The sequence below is a fragment of the Brachyhypopomus gauderio genome, chromosome 4 (assembly GCF_052324685.1).
Source record: "Brachyhypopomus gauderio isolate BG-103 chromosome 4, BGAUD_0.2, whole genome shotgun sequence".
In the NCBI taxonomy this organism is placed as follows: domain Eukaryota; kingdom Metazoa; phylum Chordata; class Actinopteri; order Gymnotiformes; family Hypopomidae; genus Brachyhypopomus; species Brachyhypopomus gauderio.
This window is the reverse complement of record NC_135214.1, coordinates 3,327,070-3,346,989: the sequence shown is the minus strand read 5'-3', so window position 1 is coordinate 3,346,989 and position 19,920 is coordinate 3,327,070. Positions and strand designations below refer to the sequence as shown.

At 42.2% G+C, this 19,920-nt stretch overlaps 1 protein-coding gene across 2 annotated transcripts in view; it reads right to left on the bottom strand.

Annotated features, from left to right (window-relative positions):
- Nucleotides 1–9,899: 9,899 nt before the first annotated feature.
- ncam2b (neural cell adhesion molecule 2b) overlaps nt 9,900–19,920 on the bottom strand; it is a 41,188-nt gene continuing 31,167 nt past the window's right edge. The window contains exons 15-16 of one of the 2 annotated variants that reach the window (XM_077001544.1): nt 13,549–13,756; nt 9,900–12,465 (exon numbers count right to left, since the gene is read on the bottom strand). In XM_077001544.1, the coding sequence (XP_076857659.1) occupies nt 12,351–12,465; nt 13,549–13,756 (323 nt within the window). In that variant the 3' untranslated portion in view covers nt 9,900–12,350. The remainder of the gene's footprint in view (nt 12,466–13,548; nt 13,757–19,920) is intronic. The other variant, XM_077001545.1, reaches the window with a different exon arrangement.

Sequence of the window (19,920 nt, the reverse complement as noted above, 5' to 3'; positions counted from 1 at the left end):
GATGAAGAGTCCTCACTCTCCTTCACCTCTGATGATGCTTGCGTGAAATGTCCAGTTCCTGTAAAATGATACCATCTGATATTAGCATTTGGAGACATCACACCCAAGCATATACAGTAAAGAAACTTAACTGTAAACAGATATCTCTCTGTCTTGGGTAAGGGGCATAGGAACACAAAGCATTACATTTCAGAATGTTCGATGCTAAGTACAGTCAATACGATCTTAAAACCATCGTTATTTCAGTGAAATAAAAGACAGTTTGACCTTTTGCCACCAGTTATTTTGGTTGAACCAAGCAAGTGTTAAATGCCAGTGCTTTAAAGGCCCAGTCCTTCACACACACACACACACACACACACACACACACACACACACACACACACACACACACACACACACACACACACACACGCGCACACACACACACACACACACACACACACACACACACACACACACACACACACACACACACACACACACACACACACACACATCAGGTAGCAGGTATGCTACCTGCCCTATGCGTAGTAGGAACTGACCCTTAACCAGTGATAGCCTAATCCAACATGCACGCACGCACACACACACACACACACACACACACACACACACACACACACACACACACACTGAGACCCTTGCGGGTCATCTTACTGTAATGCTAATCTCAGCCATTGCACAAGTACAGTTATTTTATTCAAGCACTGTTCCTGGATCAGTCCACTGGCAATGGGAACATGGTGACCATGTAATGATCCAGCAACTGGGGTGTTTCTCTGGGGGAACTGAGGACAGAGTCCCTGAAGGCTGAGAGACTCAGGCATGGATCGCATATCTCACAAGTGGTTAGTACCAAGGACGGCGGCCATGGGGGACGTGGGATCACGGTCTGCAGCTTGTGGCTCGGGCAGACACCGGGCAAAGTGGAGCACCTTTCATAACCAGTTAGGCTCCGATAACTTTCCTTGCTGAAGCATCTCATTCACATCTAGGACAGTGAACTCATTTCGACATCAGAAACTTTGCACAGTGAAATATCTTCCATAGTAACAATACAGTATTTGAAAACAATAGTATGACAAAGTTCAATCAAACATAAATCCATTGGATTCACTCAGTTTGACTGTGGCCGCTGGTTTTGGGAGATAACTGTCTGGATATTTCATTTCTACTGTTTTCACCCATTTGATTTGTAGTATTTCTCTGATACAGTTGCTGGTGAAGGTTTGAAATTTAGTGGTGCCTGTATCTACAATTCTCACAGATGGAGTTTCACAGTGGAGATAAATCTCTTTGCTTTTGTCTTGGTAAATATATATGGAGATCTACATCCTGGTTTAGTTGAACAATGGCCTGTTTTGCTGAATTAAAGCGTACTTCTTCTCTTGATATCTGCATCTGGTCCTCCTGTATCACTGACCACAATCACACCATATATATATCTATATTTATCACCATCTTATTTATTGTTGATCAAGTGATTTTCTCATTGCTTATTTTAAGCTAAGTTCTCTTCCAAGTCTGCTTAAAAGTATTGATCTTGTAGCTTTAAAATCATTCGGTTAGACTGTCAGTAAATTCCAGGTCATCCAGTTTTTCTGTCAGTGTCCACTAGATTCCCTCAAAGACACATACGCTTCCTTAGTGACCCAGTCCAGCATGACAAGGAGTGGGGAGAGTAGAGACCCTCGCTTGGCTCCAGACGTGACAAGGATGTCTGGAGAAAGCCTACCATTATGAGCCGTTTGACAGGTAAACGCTTGGTGGAGATTTCTGATGATGGTAATTATCTTTTCTGCACTCTGTACTGTGTCAGTGTACTCCACGTTGCTTCTCTGGCCATACTGCTGAAGGCCTCGTCGAAGTCTACAAAAGTGGGATTTTTTAAAAGTCAACATGGAGGTGGGATTGACATCGAATAGGTTGTTCAGTGAGGGTCTGTAGGTGGTGATGGGGTCAGCGCACAACCTTCTCTTCCCCAGTCCTGCCTGGCGCTGTTGTTCTCACACGCTTCTTTCCTTCTGTCCATCATCACTGCTGTTTCCTCACCATATCTCACAATGTGACAGGTCGCCAATTATTTTTTTGGTATCTTGATCAATAGGCCTTTTGCCTGATGTCTGAATCCTGTTACAACATTGATAATGTTGTTCCATCATGTCTGGACCTCCTTCCTTGACTACTTAGGCTGGGGTGACAGCTGTGTAGTAGCATCATCTACCCCTCCATTCTGTTAAACGTGAATAACACGGCTGCATTCCTTTTGTCCTCCATTTTCATGTGTAAAGTCCCTTCTTCATTAGGCTAGATGGGTTGTGATGTGTTGGTCTACTGAACACGTAACCTCTTTTGCTGTGTTGTAATGTTTAGTGTAATGTTTATATTGGCTGACGTTGGCTTGGTTTACTGCTGGTTGGGGGGGTCCCCGTTGGTCCCCGTTTCACTATTTTGTGGCTTTTTTGTTTTCTGGCCTTCATTTTTTTCTGTTGTCCCACATCTACTCCTCATGAAACATCACATCTTGTTCATTTATGACATATGGTGATGAGGCTTTTGTCTGGTGGTTTATCTTTCGTTGTCTGGTAAAATCCAGGTGATACATTTGGTATGAGGAAAATATTGCCTTATATATCCAGTATGCTGAATGCACAGAAATCAGTAAACCATTGCTTACTTTCAGCCACCGAGCCTGTGTTTTCTCATCTCTCTCCCTTCCAACTTTTTATGAATGCCTATATATTTGTAATTTTTACACAACTGGAAAAATCACATGGGTACATAGTTTATAGTTCAGCATATGCAACACAACCTTATCTTCCTTTTTTCAGGTTTGAAACGTACACCATTTAAAGTTCCTCCACTGTACAGGGAGCCCCCGTACAGGAATGGAAGAGAGGAGAAGGGTTTTTTCCTCTCGCACCCTGCACATATTGAGCACAACTTGTTCCTTCACTCCCCCACAGTTATTGATGTGCCGTGTGGAGATCAATGGTGGTTTGTTTGTTAGAAAGCTCAGACAATAGAAAAGGCTGAACTCTGCACTGTGGAACATATCTAAACCTGGCATAGGCCTCATTTATTTGATTTATTGACTGTGTCCCTTGGAAAGCGGAAATGACAGTCAGCGAAGCAATTACCAGGCCCAGGAGGGCGTTGCTTTCCCACAAGCCCACACCACCAGAGACGAGCGCGGGGACGGGTTACAGCAGGAAGTGCTTAAACCAGTGGATAAATGCTCTGGCCAAGGCTGATATTATTTGGTCGAGATTTCACACCAGTTGCAAATAAATTGCACTGCCCCTACACATGGGATGTTCAAGTACAAATTAGCGGCATCTCTTGTTATGCGATCTGGTGTGTCCGTAGTATGCTTCTAAAAATGTTTTCGCAACTCAGAACGGCTGAAGGGTGAATGTGCGTCTCTGACATGTGGCTGTTGAAGCCCTGGAGTAGAGTGCTAACCTCCAATAACGTCTCCGTGTTGTGCTCATCATCATCATCATCATCATCGCTCATTAGGAGCCATTGTCAGTGCGATTACACAGGCATACACACACTGTTTGTATCAGGCCTACTGCAAGAGACAACACGTGTTTCTTAATCACAACATGATCGTGCCTCAGACAGCCCGTATCACTGCTCACTTCCCTGTGACATCAGTTAGTGTGTGACTGCACGACACGGCACCAATCAGATCTAATTAACATATGCGGAGCACTTAATTAAAAGTAGGCAGGCTCTAACGAGCTGTTGCACCGTGGTGAGCCGCGATGCCTGTAAAAGAGGGCGACCCCCGCCTGACCCGAGCGGAGCGGCTGGTCGGCTCACGCGTCCCGGGACGGTCACCACGCTGGACCGTGCGGACAGTGAGACCACTGGAGTGACAGACAGACTCCATGGCGGAAGTAATTCAGCAAATTAGGGGTGTGTGGTGGGAAAAGGGAGCTTATCTGATCTGATATATTTCAGCGAAGATGAAGGAAGCAGTGATCATGGACATCATGGGGTCTGGCATGTAATGAATTCTTGATTAGGAGAGCATTTTTCAAAAGCCAGCACAACATATTTATAATCAAACAATAATTAACCAATATGAAATCATTGTCTAAATGCATCAGCTTCAAATTATTCTGCTCACTGCAATAAGGTCAGAGAGCGAGAATTCCAGTTGCAATATAACTGACAGCCAATAATTTGGGATTCAGTTGTTATACATGAACAGACAGGTGATAGTTTCTGACAGAGATATACACACACACACACACACACACACACACACCCACACATTTGTGTTCCTTGATGTGATCTGGCACTTTTATGGTTTTGTGGTCATGAACTATGTATATTCATAAACCGTGATACTCACCATAAGGTTATTATCCATAAATGTCAGGACATAATTAATTAGCTCTGTCTGCTGGATGCTCCCTTTTCTCATTAGCAAAGCATGGCTGACAGACTCTATTCATATTCATCCCCAAAATATACAGGCCCTCTTGTTCTCTGTCAGAGTCCGTCCACACGCTCCTGTGTGCTGGGAGTAACGGCTGAAGGGCAGATCGAAGTCTGATCTTGAGACTCCACTCCGTGTTTCTCTCTGAAGCTACCTAAATAAGCCATTCAGTAGCTTAGCAATCTTTAATCTTTGGGTATTTGGTATGGATAAACCATCTGATGAAGGTTTTCATGAGTTTTCAAGGTTTTCAAGGCCATAAGCTGTATCTGTCCTGCATCTGAATGAGCTACATTCCTGAGAGGAACCAAGGAAACGATTACGAGCTAAATTGGCAGTCTTCAGGAAATTGATTGTTTTAACCCACCCTGGGGCAGCTCCATTAGGGCTTGCTTGCGTTACTCATTCTCCTTAAACCACGCTAATAAAAAATCCAATCAAGGTTTGTGAATGCAGTGTGCAACATTACAAATGCAGGTGACATGGACGTCTAACAGCCGTACAGCTAGAGAGATGAATTAATGGGTGAATGTCAGCTCTTGACATCTAAGTGCAATCAATTATGATGCTTCATTGCTTATTTTAATTTTTGGTTTCAATAAATTGGAAAGCATTTCATTAACCATTATCATTAATGCTAATGAAATCTCATAAAGCAGGAGTTCTTTGTTCTAGTGCTGTGTAACTACTGCTGTGCACAGTAGTTGCAATATTTATTCCCTGTCCCAACACACCTGATCCAGTCTATAAGCTCATTATCAAGGCTTTTATGAGCTGGATCAGTTGTGACACGGCAACAACAACAACCTAAACATCTGACATAAAGCACGTCTACTCAGCTGAAGGTTATTCGAACATTACATTACTTACGTTACATCAATGATTCAACAAACAACCAAGCTCTCTCTCTCTCTCTCTCTCTCTCTCTATATATATATATATATATATATATATATATATATATATATATATATATATATATATATATATATATATGTCAAAAGCTTGGACACACCTACTGTATTATGTTTTATGTTAAAATACAGGGAAGATGTTATTATGCTCTAATAAACAAATATTAGATTTTTTGAAGTTCTATATTCTATATTTTGATGACAGCTTTGCACACTCTTGGTGTTCCACTAACCAGCATCATGAGGAGGCACCTATGATGCTTTTCCATCAGTCCAGAACACTTGAAGAGTGAGGAACTAAAGCTCTGAAAAAAATCTATTTGCTGAGGGTGCATTTTAAATTGTGTGTGAGCATGCGCCTGTGTGTGTATTTTGAGAATGAATTCATATATAACACCTCTCCTAATTTATATTTGTCTTATATATACAAATATAAGCATTTTCCATTATATTTAATTGCTTTTTACTATTAAAAAAACATGCATTTAATCAGGTGTGTCCTGAATTATAGTGTATATATATGTGTGTGTGAGTGGGTGTGTGTGTGTGTGCGTGAGTGTGTGTGTGTGTGTGTGTGTGTGTGTGTGTGTATGTGTGTATGTATATGAACTGCTTTTGGAGAGGACACTGGAGCAGACTGTGTGTGTGTGTGTGTGTGTGTGTGCGTTAGTGTGTGTGTGTGTGTGTGTGTGTGTGTGTGTGTGTATGTGTGTGTGTGTGTGTGTGTGTGTGTGTGTGTGTGTGTGAGTGTGTGAGTGTGTGTGTGTGTGTGTGTGCATGTGTGTGCATGTGTGTGTGTGTGTGTGTGTGTGTGTGTGTGGTGTGTGTGTGTGTGTGTGTGTGTGTGTGAGTGTGTGTGTGTGTGTGTGTGTGTGTGTGTGTGTGAGTGTGTGTGTGTGTGTGTGTGTGTGTGTGGGTGTGTGTGTGTGTGTATGTGTGTGAGTGTGTGTGTGTGTGTGTGTGTGTGTGTGTGTGTGTATGTGTGTGTGTGTGTGTGTGTGTGGTGTGTGTGTGTGTGTGTGTGTGTGTGTGTGTGTGTGTGTATGAACTGTTTTGGAGAGGACACTGGAGCAGACTGTGTGACTGTGGAGCACATGGTTCCTATGCTATCCAAATTCCCTAGCAACCACGTTACCCAGCCAACCAGAGGAAGTGAGGAAGTGAACAAATTTCACTAATTTAACCATTAATGTATGTCATTAGTGTATGGCATATACATTAGTATATGTCATTAGTATATGTAATTAGTGTATGTCGTTAGTGTATGGCATTAGTGTATGGCATATACATTAATGTATGTCATTAGTATATGGCATTAGTGTATGGCATTAGTATATGGCATTAGTGTATGGCATTAGTGTATGGCATTATTGTATGTCATTGGTGTATGGCATTAGTGTATGTCATTAGTGTATGGCATTATTGTATGTCATTAGTGTATGGCATTAGTGTATGGCATTAGTATATGGCATTAGTGTATGGCATTAGTGTATGTCATTATTGTATGTCATTGGTGTATGGCATTAGTGTATGTCATTAGTGTATGGAATTAGTATATGTCATTAGTGTATGGCATTAGTGTATGGCATTAGTATATGGCATTAGTGTATGGCATTAGTATATGTCATTAGTGTATGGCATTAGTGTATGGCATTAGTATATGGCATTAGTTTATGGCATATACGTTAGTATATGTCATTATTGTATGTCATTGGTGTGTATGGCATTAGCGTATGGCATTACTGTTTGCCATTAGTATATGGCATTAGTGTATGGCATAGGTGTATGGCATATACATTAGTATATGTCCTTATTGTATGTCATTGGTGTATGGTATAGGTTTATGGCATATACATTAGCATATGTAATTAGTGTGTGTCATTAGTGTATAGCATTAGTGTATTTCTTATACATTAGTGTATGTCATTAGTATATGTCATTAGTGTATGTCATTTGTGTATGTCATTTCTGTATGGCATTAGTATATGGCATTAGTGTATGTCATTATTGTATGTCATTGGTGTATAGCTTTAGTGTATGTCACTAGTGTATGGAATTAGTATATGGCATTAGTGTATGGCATTAGTATATGTCATTAGTATATGGCATTAGTGTATGGCATAGGTGTATTGCATTAGTGTATGGCATATACGTTAGTATATGTCATTATTGTATGTCATTGGTGTATGGCATTAGCGTATGGCATTAGTGTATGCCATTAGTATATGGCATTAGTATATGGCATAGGTGTATGGCATATACGTTAGTATATGTCATTATTGTATGTCATTGGTGTATGGTATATGTTTATGGCATATACATTAGTTTATGTCATTAGTATATGTCATTAGTGTATGTTTTTATTGTATGGCATTAGTGGATGGCATATACATTAGTGTATGGCATATAGACATCTGAGCAGTGGTCATGCCTTCATTTAGTCTCACCATGCTTTTGAATGTTTGCCTTAGTTAAACCATAGTGAGAGACAGAGAGAAAGGGAGAGAGATAGAGAGAGAGACAGAGAGAGAAAGAGAGAATGAAGAAAGAAACATCCTTGTTGTTGGGTAGCCCTGGCAGTCTGTGAGGCATTAGTTGCGTTGAGCCCCTGACACGTCTCTCCATCTCTTTAATTATAAAGCATTTATCTGAGTCTGTCCCTCGGGCATGCCTTATCGCAGGTGAGGAGCTGCTCCAAACAGTCCACGGCATCATGGGAGATTCTGAGAGCAGGCAGATTAGGGAGGAGGGGCACCTGCCCGGAGGCTTACTGCAGGATTTGTTCACTGAGGTTTGCAAGGAGCCTCGAGACGCCTGGCGTGTTCTTCATCTGGGCAAAGTGTGCTGGAGTGTGGCACAGGGCGCCGGGCTGTGTGAATCAAATAAATGCGGAGATACTGTATGTGCCTACTGCTTAGTGAGGAGCGGCTGGCCGTCACGTGATGCCACCTCTGAAGAACCTGCACATCCTTTCTCAAGCACTCGGAGTGCTGCTGTATTATCGGAAGTGGGAGGGGCCCAGCACTGGCGGTCGTGGTGACGAGATTCTGACACTATGCAGATTACTGCCAACCTCCTTCACCCCACAGGCTTAAAGAGGGATTTGTTCATTGAGCGTGGAGTTTCAGTCTAGCATAAAATGTCAAAGACTTCTGTGCCAATATGGGTGTGTGTGTGTGTGTGTGTGTGTGTGTGTGGGTTTTGGCATAAGAGTGAACACGAACTGCTTTTTTCATATTTAATGTATTATAGAGTTTTTGAGGATTTAACAGTAGTTTTAAACAATGTCCACAATGAATGCATTCATTTGGTCCCTAAGATCACCTCAGAAATGTGTTGAAATACTACATCAGCTACACACATTTAATTTCACAAAATGACACAGCACGTCATGCTACATTCAAAACACGCAAACATCTTCCGTGCACCTGTTGTTATTTATCTGTTTATTATTTGACTGCTGTCCTACAAGCTGCGCATTTCCATACAAAATTAAACATTTTAATAACAATCTTTATCTCTTCACCCCTGCGATTAAAGCAATTAAATATCTACACAATCTGCATTTCTTCACTGACTACAAAGAATAAAAAAACAGCTATTCTCAAGTAGCTGTTAGTGGCTTAAGTAGCTATTTACAACTGCCCAAAGTTTAATTAGGACATCAGTGAATACGTTTGGGACATCAGTAAATTGTAGGAGACTGTAGAAGTTTCACGATTAACCCTCGTAATGCTAGCTGCTCTGACATTGCTAAAATATAGACCTAATTCTGAAAGAGCAGCATTGAAACCAGGCTGAATAAATGTAATATAATCCCCTCTTATGACCAAGACAGTGTATCAGGCAAAGTATGATCAAAACACATTTGATAGATGGCTAGGTATTTAAATGTAGTAAATTTAATTTCATTTCACAGATCCAGTTTTCAAAACCTTCTTCAGTAGACCTCTCTCGAATCCCAGAGAATCAACAATGGTGCATCAAGTCTGCCTGTTCGATGTTGTGAGTACTAATCCCTGCAGTACGGTGTTTGGCCGGTGTGGGAGAACTGAAGAAAAGACTATTAGAACAGGGTGCGAGACCTAGCCTTAGAGCTGGACCTGGCCTTGTGCTGGACATATTTATGTATTCTGGCTAATCTGACACCTCTTTATACATATTGAGTCATTACAAAGACCTTCAAGCCCCTCGTACGATGACTTAAGAGTGTGGATAAAAGACCTGAGGTTCCCTGGGGCTCAGATTGGGAACCACTACCACTGGGAAGACTCCTTACTTTACACTGTACACTAACAAGTCCCAGTAACAGGCAAAGTCATGGTGGAGTTATAGAGCACTTATGTTGTTTCTTCCTTAGGACGAAAGAAACAACAATTAAAAAAAATATCACAAATTCCATTTGAATAAATGATTCTTGGTTTGAACTGGATTAGCAAATAAAGATAACAGAAGGGGATGAAGAATCATACTCAGGAAAGAAGAAGCATGTAACACGCCTTACCAGTGAACTGAACTACTGCAGTGGGAGCATGCAGTTGTGTTGGAAGCCTATCAAAGACACTCATGCAATGCAGCAGCAATCACAGATGTTTTTAAATATCAGGACACTTTTATTTACAGCTGAAAATTACACTGGATTACAAGAGTTCCACAAATACAGTGGGGTTTATGGAATCCTCCCCATCCACCCCAGAATAACAGACAAGCTGAACGAAAATTGGCAACATTCCAGAACCTTCTCTTGGGTTGACGGTGAACAAACTGTATATTATATAAAACGTAGCCCATATGTAACTCATAACACTATGTAGTATTTGAAGGAATTCGATGGAACAAAGCAAAGTGACCTTGTTTGACTGAGATCAGGCCAAGCAAGTGATCCAGTGATCTGGTGATCTCCAAATTCCCAGCGTGAACTTCGCCTGCATGGTCTGCTGCTGACATATTTTAAATGCTTTAGCGGGGGAAATATTTCAGAACCAAGGCTGTGTTGCCCAAGCATACTAAAACAAAGTCTCTGCCCTCTCCTGTTTCAAAATGGCCCAGACATTTCAATTAGTCACACTTAATTACTCTTCTGTGGTTAACCAGTGAGATTTGTGAGGAGACTGTATGGACAGATTCAGGTTTTTTTGTTCTTCTAGATTTCATGCCGACTGATTGGCTGGTATTGAGTTGGAGTGCCCATTGGTAAAAAGTGAGAATATCCCTGGTTGAGGCACAAATTTCAATCTAAGTTACCTGTTATCAGTGCTAAATTCCATGTGATGGACATGCCGTTTTTTGTAGATATATGTGCCTTTAGCCTTCAGTCTATTTGCTGAGGCCACACTCATGAGACATGAGCCAGCACCATCTAAAACTTATTTCAAAGATTTGAACTAAAGTAGCCTGGGGCAATAGGAAATACCTCCGCTCTCGCTGTCTAGCTATCACAGTCAGGCCACGGGCGATATTAACAGGGGCGCATTCAAGCAGGAGTTATGCATATCTGTGAATATTCAAAGTGTGTATTACACAAACACGACCAAAGTCATGGAAGATGCATCCCCCCCCACCCCAGTGTCCCCTTGCAAAAGTGATGATGTGTGTATTTACACTGATCTGCTTGAGAACATTTTTGTCACCTTCATAGCTGAATCTATTTTCAAACTTGCATCAACCTCTATAGTTTTTTTACAATACACCTTTAATCCTTTCTATATATATTACATGTTTGTTTGCAAATACTTTACCCACACACACACGCACACACACACACACACACCCACACACACACCCACACACACACACACACACACACACACACCCACACACACACACACACACACACACACACACACACACACACACACACACACACACACACACACACAAACCTCTGGGGCAATGAATGTGAACAATAACAAAAATATTAACATTGAGCATTACCTCAACAATTCACATTTTACACTACGGTATCCAAACCACAGGTTGTTTTGTGTCAGATTCTCTTTTGCGTGTCCAATGGGCCTCGTCCAGTTCAGTGCCAGTGCCATGTTGGTTCGGGTGGAGGAAAGGCGGGGCTTGCAGGGCCGTGCTGCACCCACGATGCCCCTGGCACTCTGATTCCTCTGCCCCTTCGTCTCACTGCTGGTGCACTATAATCAGCTTCACTGTCAGAGCCGGACGCCACACAGTGGTGAAAAATGCAGTAATGGAAAACACAGTACGGTTACCCACTACCACAACACACACACACACACTCACACACACACATGGAACGGAGTAATAACAGTCCACACAGAGGTCAGTCTGTGGCATGACACTCTATTCCTTTGTGTCCAGAGAATACCAAAGAATATACAGCAGAGAACTGTATGAAAAACGGTACGTGTGTGTATGTGTGTGTGTGTGTGTGTGTGTATGTGTATATAAAAGCTCTCTGGAGAATTCAAATGGTTGTGGGTCACAGGTGAAAATCCACAGAGGTTGAGAATGACAGAGAGAGAGAGAGAGAGAGAGAGAGAGAGAGAGAGAGAGAGAGAGAGAGAGAGAGAGAATGTGATAAAAGAGAGAAAAAGAGTGAGAAGGATGGAATGAGAGGGGGTCAAAGGACACGGACTCGGCTGTTTCAAGTAACAAAAGAATTAGACACAAAGCAGTAGCCAAGCCTTTAAAAGAGAGAGAGACAGTACAATCACAGAATAAACAAGAGCCTTTCTGTGGAGAGGCATCCTCTGAAAGACGTGTCACACAACAGCCGCTGAGTTGCCTTTCTATTTTTTTTTTTGTTTGTTTTTTTTTGTGGTCGGGTTTTCTTTTTTTTGCATATATACACACAGTTTCTCTTCAGATCCTCCCCTGACTGCCGCTCTCTAACAAAGGACTTCTCCCTCGGCCATGTTCTTGTTTGTGATCTCGTTAGCTCGCTGGGTTTTGGTTTGGGGGTGGCTGGTGTCGTGCGGTCCCTCGCCGCGCGCCCCCGCCCGCCATTACGCCTTGCTGTCCTGCGGCGTCGTGTGTAGGCCGCTGTCGCCGTGAACCTTGATCTCGATCGTGTCCGGCTTGAGCGACTCCTTGCCGTTCTCCTCTTTCAGTGGCAGCTTCCTGCGGAGAGGGAACAGAGGCACCCAGCAGGGTACGTGCCCCGGGTCAGTACCGGCCCCATGCGCTCACCAACCAGGACTGTCATGTCATTTGGCTAGCTACAGGTGTCAGGGCAGGACAGTGCCTGCTCTCTGTGCGCATGCCGGGGTAGGGGGCCTTATGCTAAGCCATGCCCTCATTTGGTTTCGAGTGTCTGTGTGCTATCTGTGTCTGTGTGTGTGTGTGTTGAACAGAGGGTTTTTTGTAGAGAGCGTGTGCCTGCCGTAGGGACATAGGGTGTGTGCTATAGCATGAGGTTATCTGGCCCTCCATCATCCAGCGTGTCATGGGAAGGGGAGCCATGCACTGTTCCCTCTCAGCATCATCGCTCTAATAAAGTTATTAGGAGCCAGGCCTTAGGGCCAGACGGCAGACAGACGGGCCCTATCAGATGGAGGCCATCTCACAGACTGTGCTGGAGAGTATCAAAAGAGTCTTTTAAATCCTTGCTGCTTGTTATTGGAGCTGAAGGCAATCTTGCCCCCTAATCCCTCTGAACTCAGAGTCAAGCAAACGTGACAGGATTTGATTCCTTCCAGCCAGAAGACATCTTACAGGTACATTACATGACAGGAGAACAGAACCCCTCTTCAGTACCAGGGACATGAAGATGTTGGATATCGCAGGGCCAGAAAAGGTCACAGCTTCACACACTGCCAGGAAGGGACGGTGATAAGGAAGAGCCTGCTATTATGCTACATAATAGCCGTTAGCTCTGATTAATAAACGGATTACTTACTCTTTGTCCGATGGAGCAGCGCATGCGAATGAGAGTGAAGTATGGTAAATGGAACACAGCAATGGAGGAAGCGTATTGAGTCAGTAATAAAAACAGCTGGACAGAGCACACACATAAATATTGAATCGATTGCATTCAGAGATGAGCAGAACCAGAACATAGCATGGGCTGGTGACCGAGGATGTTTCAGACAACAGAGATCAAAGTAAGGAGCCCCAGTGGTCATGCCGCCCCCTGCCCATTCCCCGGACACCCTCACCCCTCCACAACCTCCACCCCCTCCACCCGGCCGGCTGGATACTCACAGGTAGGCGGCTTTGCCCTCCTCTGGTTCTTTGCTCTTGCCGCTGGTGGCTGTCTTCTTGCTGCAGAGCTTGCGAGTGAGGCACATGAGCAGTCCACACTGGCGTAGGAAGAAGCAGCCCACGTCCACCAGCGCCAGCAGCAGGAGCAGGCCGGACAGGCCCAGGCCCACCACCGTCCCCAAGCCCAGGCTGCTGAACAGGGAGTCTGCTGAGACAGGAGGAGCATATAGCCACGTCAGCCGCCCCCGGGTCGGGCGTAGCCTTACCACACATGGGGGGGGGGGGGGGGGGGGGGGTGTACGTGGAGGCGGAGCCGGCCCAGACGTGAGGTCCGACTCCGAGGCGCCGGAGGGCACGGAGACAGAGGGACCGACAGCACGAACAGGCCGCGAACAGATCAATTTGCACCGATCGCGGCTATGCTAACGACCCTTGTTCAGACTTATGTATTCATATTTTGGCCTTAACTATGAATTGAAAGTACTTTCTTGGCAGATTCCCATTCAAAACACAAAGTACATCCCAAGGCTAGTCAGTCTCATTAATAATGAAAAGGGGGGGGGGGGGGGGGTGAAAAGTTTCCAGAGAGAGATGTGTATTTGCAGATGGGGGTACTGGGCTTGGAGGCCCCGAGAACAAGAATGAAATCAATGTTTGTCATTGCCGAAGGCCTCTGTGTGCTGGCTCATCTGAATTAATTAGGAGGAAGACAGAAAAGGCATTTGAGCAGTAAGTACACAGCACAGCGTCAGTGTCATGCGGGCCTATTTAGTGGTGATGAATGGCGGAAGACAAGGCTACACAGCTTCCAGTTAGTAGAAAGCACATGTTTACATTTATGACTCGTGTGACGTGACCCGATCAGTATGCAGGAAGTGTTCTCCACACTGCTGTGAGATTAGACCGCTACTAATACTCCCATCTAATAACGTGATGATAAAAGTCTTGTTAAAAGACTTATAACATCACCTTTTTCTGTGTAAAATTTCAAGGTCACGCACTCGGGCCAGTTCCTGTATCAAGATAAATGCTGATGCTAAGAATGATCCTAATGGGAATGCGCTGCTGTCTGAAAAGCCATTCGGAGGGAAAAATCCATTTAAAAATAACATTTCCGTAGGCCTAAACACATCAATCATGAAGGCTGCAGGGAGCCGGGCGGCCATTACCTCAGCATCCTGTCTGTCTGCAGTGTGATCTGGACATAATGACAGAGAGTGGCGGGAAAAAGAGATGTGCTAGGGAAGCGGAGAGGGGCCCTTTGCAGAGAGCTCGGAGCACACGAGGAAGATCAACACTTTAGGATTTACAGGCCAATGAGGGAGAATGGAAGAAAAGAAAAAAAAGGAGGACACGCCCACAGTTCTGTGGTGAAATTTAACCAGTTCTACACTGCAACGTAACCAGTTCTACACTGCAATATATCCAGTTTGCTGGTGAAATGTAACCAATTCTACACTGCAATGTATCCAGTTCTGTGGTGAAATGTAACCAATTCTACACTGCAATGTATCCAGTTCTGTGGTGAAATGTAACCAGTTCTACACTGCAATGTATCCAGTTCTGTGGTGAAATGTAACCAGTTCTACACTGAAATATCCTTGTAGCATGTTTACATGCAAGTGCACAATATTGCACACCGAGCAGCATGCGCCCTCCTGGATTTCAGCACTTTAGATGTATTGATCTCAGAGAAGGTTTCACTTTTGATGTATGGACAATGTAACCATCTCCTCTGTGACTTACTGTGCAACACATCCGTTTTTCACCATCTCTGTGCTCCTGCACTGTCTCTGAAGAATGTGCCCTTGTTCCTTAAGCTGATTTGTTGTTGATTTATAATGTCATTAGAGGCTCAATTTAGCATCTCGTTAATATTACTTATCCTGAAGTTCCACAAATGGGCGTGATTCATCCGCATCTGGGTTCGGCGCACTCAATTAATTAGGTCTGAGTGGTGATTGAGTCTCAGCAATGAGCAGCAATAATTCAGGCTCGATTGATCGTGTCTGGACTGAACCCACACACAGAGAGGAGGTATGTGGGTGGGCACCCAACTGCTGATTGACAGGGTAATGAGGCTTATAATCATGTGTGGGGCTTAATGACTGTGTCACACTGATACATGACTAAGTAGGGCTTAAAGAGAGTTTGGAGCTTTGCTAGTTTGGAAACACTTCTAGATAAAGAACCTTCCTCCAGTACGTCTGAAATTCAGATGAAGAATATGTAAATTCTCATTATGTTTTTTGCCCCTGTAGAGAGATTGCCACAGACAGTTCTAAATGCCAAAAACGTTGATAGTACAAGGCTAAATCAGAGCTTGACAACAAACTTAAATCATTCTGCAAATCTGTTTACATCAAGCTTTAAATTATGATAATGTAGTTGAAATCAAGTATGTCTTCTTCAGCTGTTGGGCTCAAACACACTTGTTGAAAGCATGTCGGTCACAAAATGAGACAGACATCTTTTTCACTATGATATACTAATCACCAAGTTCTTACAACAAGGTAACAAACATTGAATAATTTGGATATGCACCTGATCAAGTAAGATGGATCATTATAATGGACCATATTGCACTGTTCAAAACTCCAAAAAGATCCATGATCACATTCTTTTACTGCTGATTCCTTTTACCCAAGCTGGACGGCTGCTTCTCTGGCACAGAGCTGCCATTGAGAATGCTGTACAGAACATAAATACGAATCCTGGCCTCACCAAGTCAGCTCCCAGGGTACCTAGACACTTGGCACAACGAGGGCACTAGTGGGGCATGGCTTCCTAATGATGCTTTAAAGACCCAGACGGCCATTAAATCAAATCAAATCAAATCAAAGTTTATTTGTATAGCGCTTTTCACAACACATGTCACAAAGCGCTTGAGATGTTATGCTCTCCAAGCGGAGGTGACCCTCCAGTCGTTAGCGGTTTAACAGACCAGTGGCCACAGAGGTGGCTATTATCTCCTGGCAAGATCACTTCACGCAGGGGCAGGGTGATGGTTCAGAACCGACGATATGCATGTGAGGTTGCTCTAGTCAGATGCCGGCTTAGTTTAATAACCTACCACCTGGAGTCCATGTCTCCTGATGAAGGTTCCAAGGTAGGACATCACAGAAAGCTTCGCAGAAAGCTGTAGCTGAGCCAAATAACCTGGCCAAATGCACAACATGACGTCCACAGCTATGAAAGCACGTAATCTTAAACACTTAAGACCTAATACAGTTTTAAGAAAACTCCCTTTTAATGGAACCGTGACAACCTCTTCTAACTTAACTACGGATATTTCACAGACAGTTAAATTGTTCCTGTATTCAATAAGAAGAAATCTTAGACAATTAACATGGTTTGTGTGGTTTGCAGGACTGTCAGATTGGATTTCTGTCAAATCCTTTCTTTAAGTTCCTTCATGCAATTTTACAAAGCAGAGCATAGCATAGACCAGTTATAAAGCACAATATTAGATATTATGGCAAATAGGGAAATTAAGAACCAAACTGTCTGTTGTATTGGTTTCTTTGCAGGTTGGACATTATATTTTTGGTATATAAGAGGCCAATGTGTGTTGGGTAACCATAAATGTAAGAACACACAGGGTTAGATGTCAAAATACTTGTTTTTTTTTAGGAGCTTAGCCTGTAACGTACTTCAAGCCTCTAAGGCACCATGATCTTCACTGAATTAAGCACACAACACTTCTGGAATGTTCCACGGTGAGGTCTGGCACACTAGCCCCTCCCCCTTCCAAGCTCACTTTTAAACCATTTACCCACCACATACTGAACCTCTTAGAAATACAAAGTAATTTTCAATTTTTTACATTTCGTAAAACATTTGTCATCCCCAGAGAAGATGCTTGTAATGGAAACATATTTAAGGACATGATACGACCAATTCACTGAAATGCTGCCTAAGTCCTTTTTGCGCAACCGCAAATGTTCGATACCTGTGGAGATTTACGAAGGGGTGTATCAGGCCTAAGATAAACGGCTGTTTGCTGCCTGCTTGGGATGATTTAGGTTCTTTCTTTTCCTGAAAAAGAAAAGCTTATTTATGAGCAGTGCGAACAGATGTAATGGCCAGCAATAAAACAACAGGTCCATTTCATTTGCTGGAATCAATTCCAGTTGGGACAGTCAGCAAAGAGCCATTTTGTTCTAATAGCAAATTAAGCTTCATTCAGAACTGAAGGCTTTCTGACAATATCTTGATGGCAATGCAATTTCTGTCAGAGTGTCAGCCTACCTGAAAATCTATGGTGCAAAATTACAGTTACATGACTGTAAGCTGTACAAAGAATTATTTAATGTTTTCGGTGAGGTGACAAGAGGAAACATATCCATGTTCAGAAATAGCCCTGTACTGAGAACTACAAAACTAAGCTTCTATATAACATTTCCATACTGTACAAGTTCTTTTAGGTCTTCAATTTACACATTGAAAATCTAAAAACACAATTTAAATATTCTTCTTGTTTACCTCCAAATCCATTCAGTTGTGCTTCTCTGGATTTCAACTTATTTTCTAATGAAAGCATCCTATTAAAATCTTACCCGCTACCAAGATCTATGGCCAATTATTCTTATATATCTTTGTGCAATGACTGATCTCAAAACACACTACCTGGAATCTATTTTAATACTTATTACATTATTTTAATACTTTGGTTTTGGTATGGAGTAATTGAATTCTGTTGATTAACAACCCTCAGAAGAGTAGAATACATGACCCCTATGTACGTGAATGTTCTCTTTTGAGAGTTAAGAGGACAAAAAAAACATCAAATATAAAAAATCACTAACGACTAAATGTTAAATTCATTAACATTTTTCTTTTTAATGCTTGTTTAGTACATTTAAACGTAGAAACAGTTTTGCTTTCACTTCAGTAGATCTCCCCCCTAGACCCTTCCACATTTAGGAGTGAAGGTTTGACACATGCTTTCAATTCAGTTTCATTTCTCTGTACTGACAGGGCCAAAGATCTAATTTCCCTTGGAAATTCTGAACTTGGGACCAATGCCATACAGTCATTTGATTTCCCCATCTTATTTATTATTTGTGTCTTCAGAAGAGCATAACTATGTAACAGAGGACTAAAGGATGAGAGGTGATGTGGCAAATAAATTCTGAACATGTTTTACAGCATACTTTACATTATATGCTACAATATATACATTATAGTATATAAGTTAAAGCATATGCTACAACATATGCTACACCATACACTACAGCATACACTGTAACATATGTTACAACATACCACTATAGCATACACCACAACATATATTACAGCATACGCTACACCATACGCTACAGTGTACACTACAATATAGGCTATAACATATGTTACAACATACACTACAACATACGTTACAACATATGCTACACCACACGTCATACCTTACAGCATATGCTACAACATACGTTACAGCATACACTACAAACAGTGATGGCTTAGTTTCCTTGAAAAAATAATCTGATTACTGATTAATCCTTTAAAAAGTAACTTACTGATTACTTGATTTTAAAAGTAACTACGTTAGAATACAAGTTACTTTAGTAGTTACATTCAGCAGCAAGATGAGTTTTTCCAATACTCACTTTATTGGAAGTGCTTTTTTAACAGTAACAATGTATCTCCTGACATTACTTTTGTGACGCTGCGCGGTATTATTTGTAAATACAAGCGAACTATTCAGTCAGACAGCTATTTGTTGTGAAACGAAATACAATTACAATTTCAAGCATTTTTAAGTTTAGCCAAAATTCCAGCACTTTTCAAACCTGGAACACAATGCAACATTAAAATTGGTCAGGTAAATGTTCCTTCCCCTGTTTTTGAGGGATATTTCTTTATACTACCACATATCGTTACGGACAACACTGGACAGAATGACGTGAACGCGCATGCGCTCTAACAGGGTCGCGCACGAAACTATAATTGAGCCAAGAAGAAAGCAAATAGGTTATATATATTTTTACTAAGGAAAATAAAAATAGTAACGCACAGTTACTTGGATAAATAACTTTAATTTGATTACCGGACTGGAAATAGTAACTCGTTATATTACTCGCTACTGAAAAAAGTGGTAAGATTAAAGTGTTACAAAGTAACGCGTTACTGACATCACTGACTACAACATACACTACAGCATACACTACAACATATGTTACAGCATACACTACAACATACGCTACAACATACATTACAGCACACACTACAACATATGCTACAACATATGTTACAGAATACGCTACAACATACGTTACAGCATACGGTACAACACGTAACAGCATACCCTACAACATACATTACAGCATACCTTACAGAATACACTACAACATACGTTACAGCATACAGTAC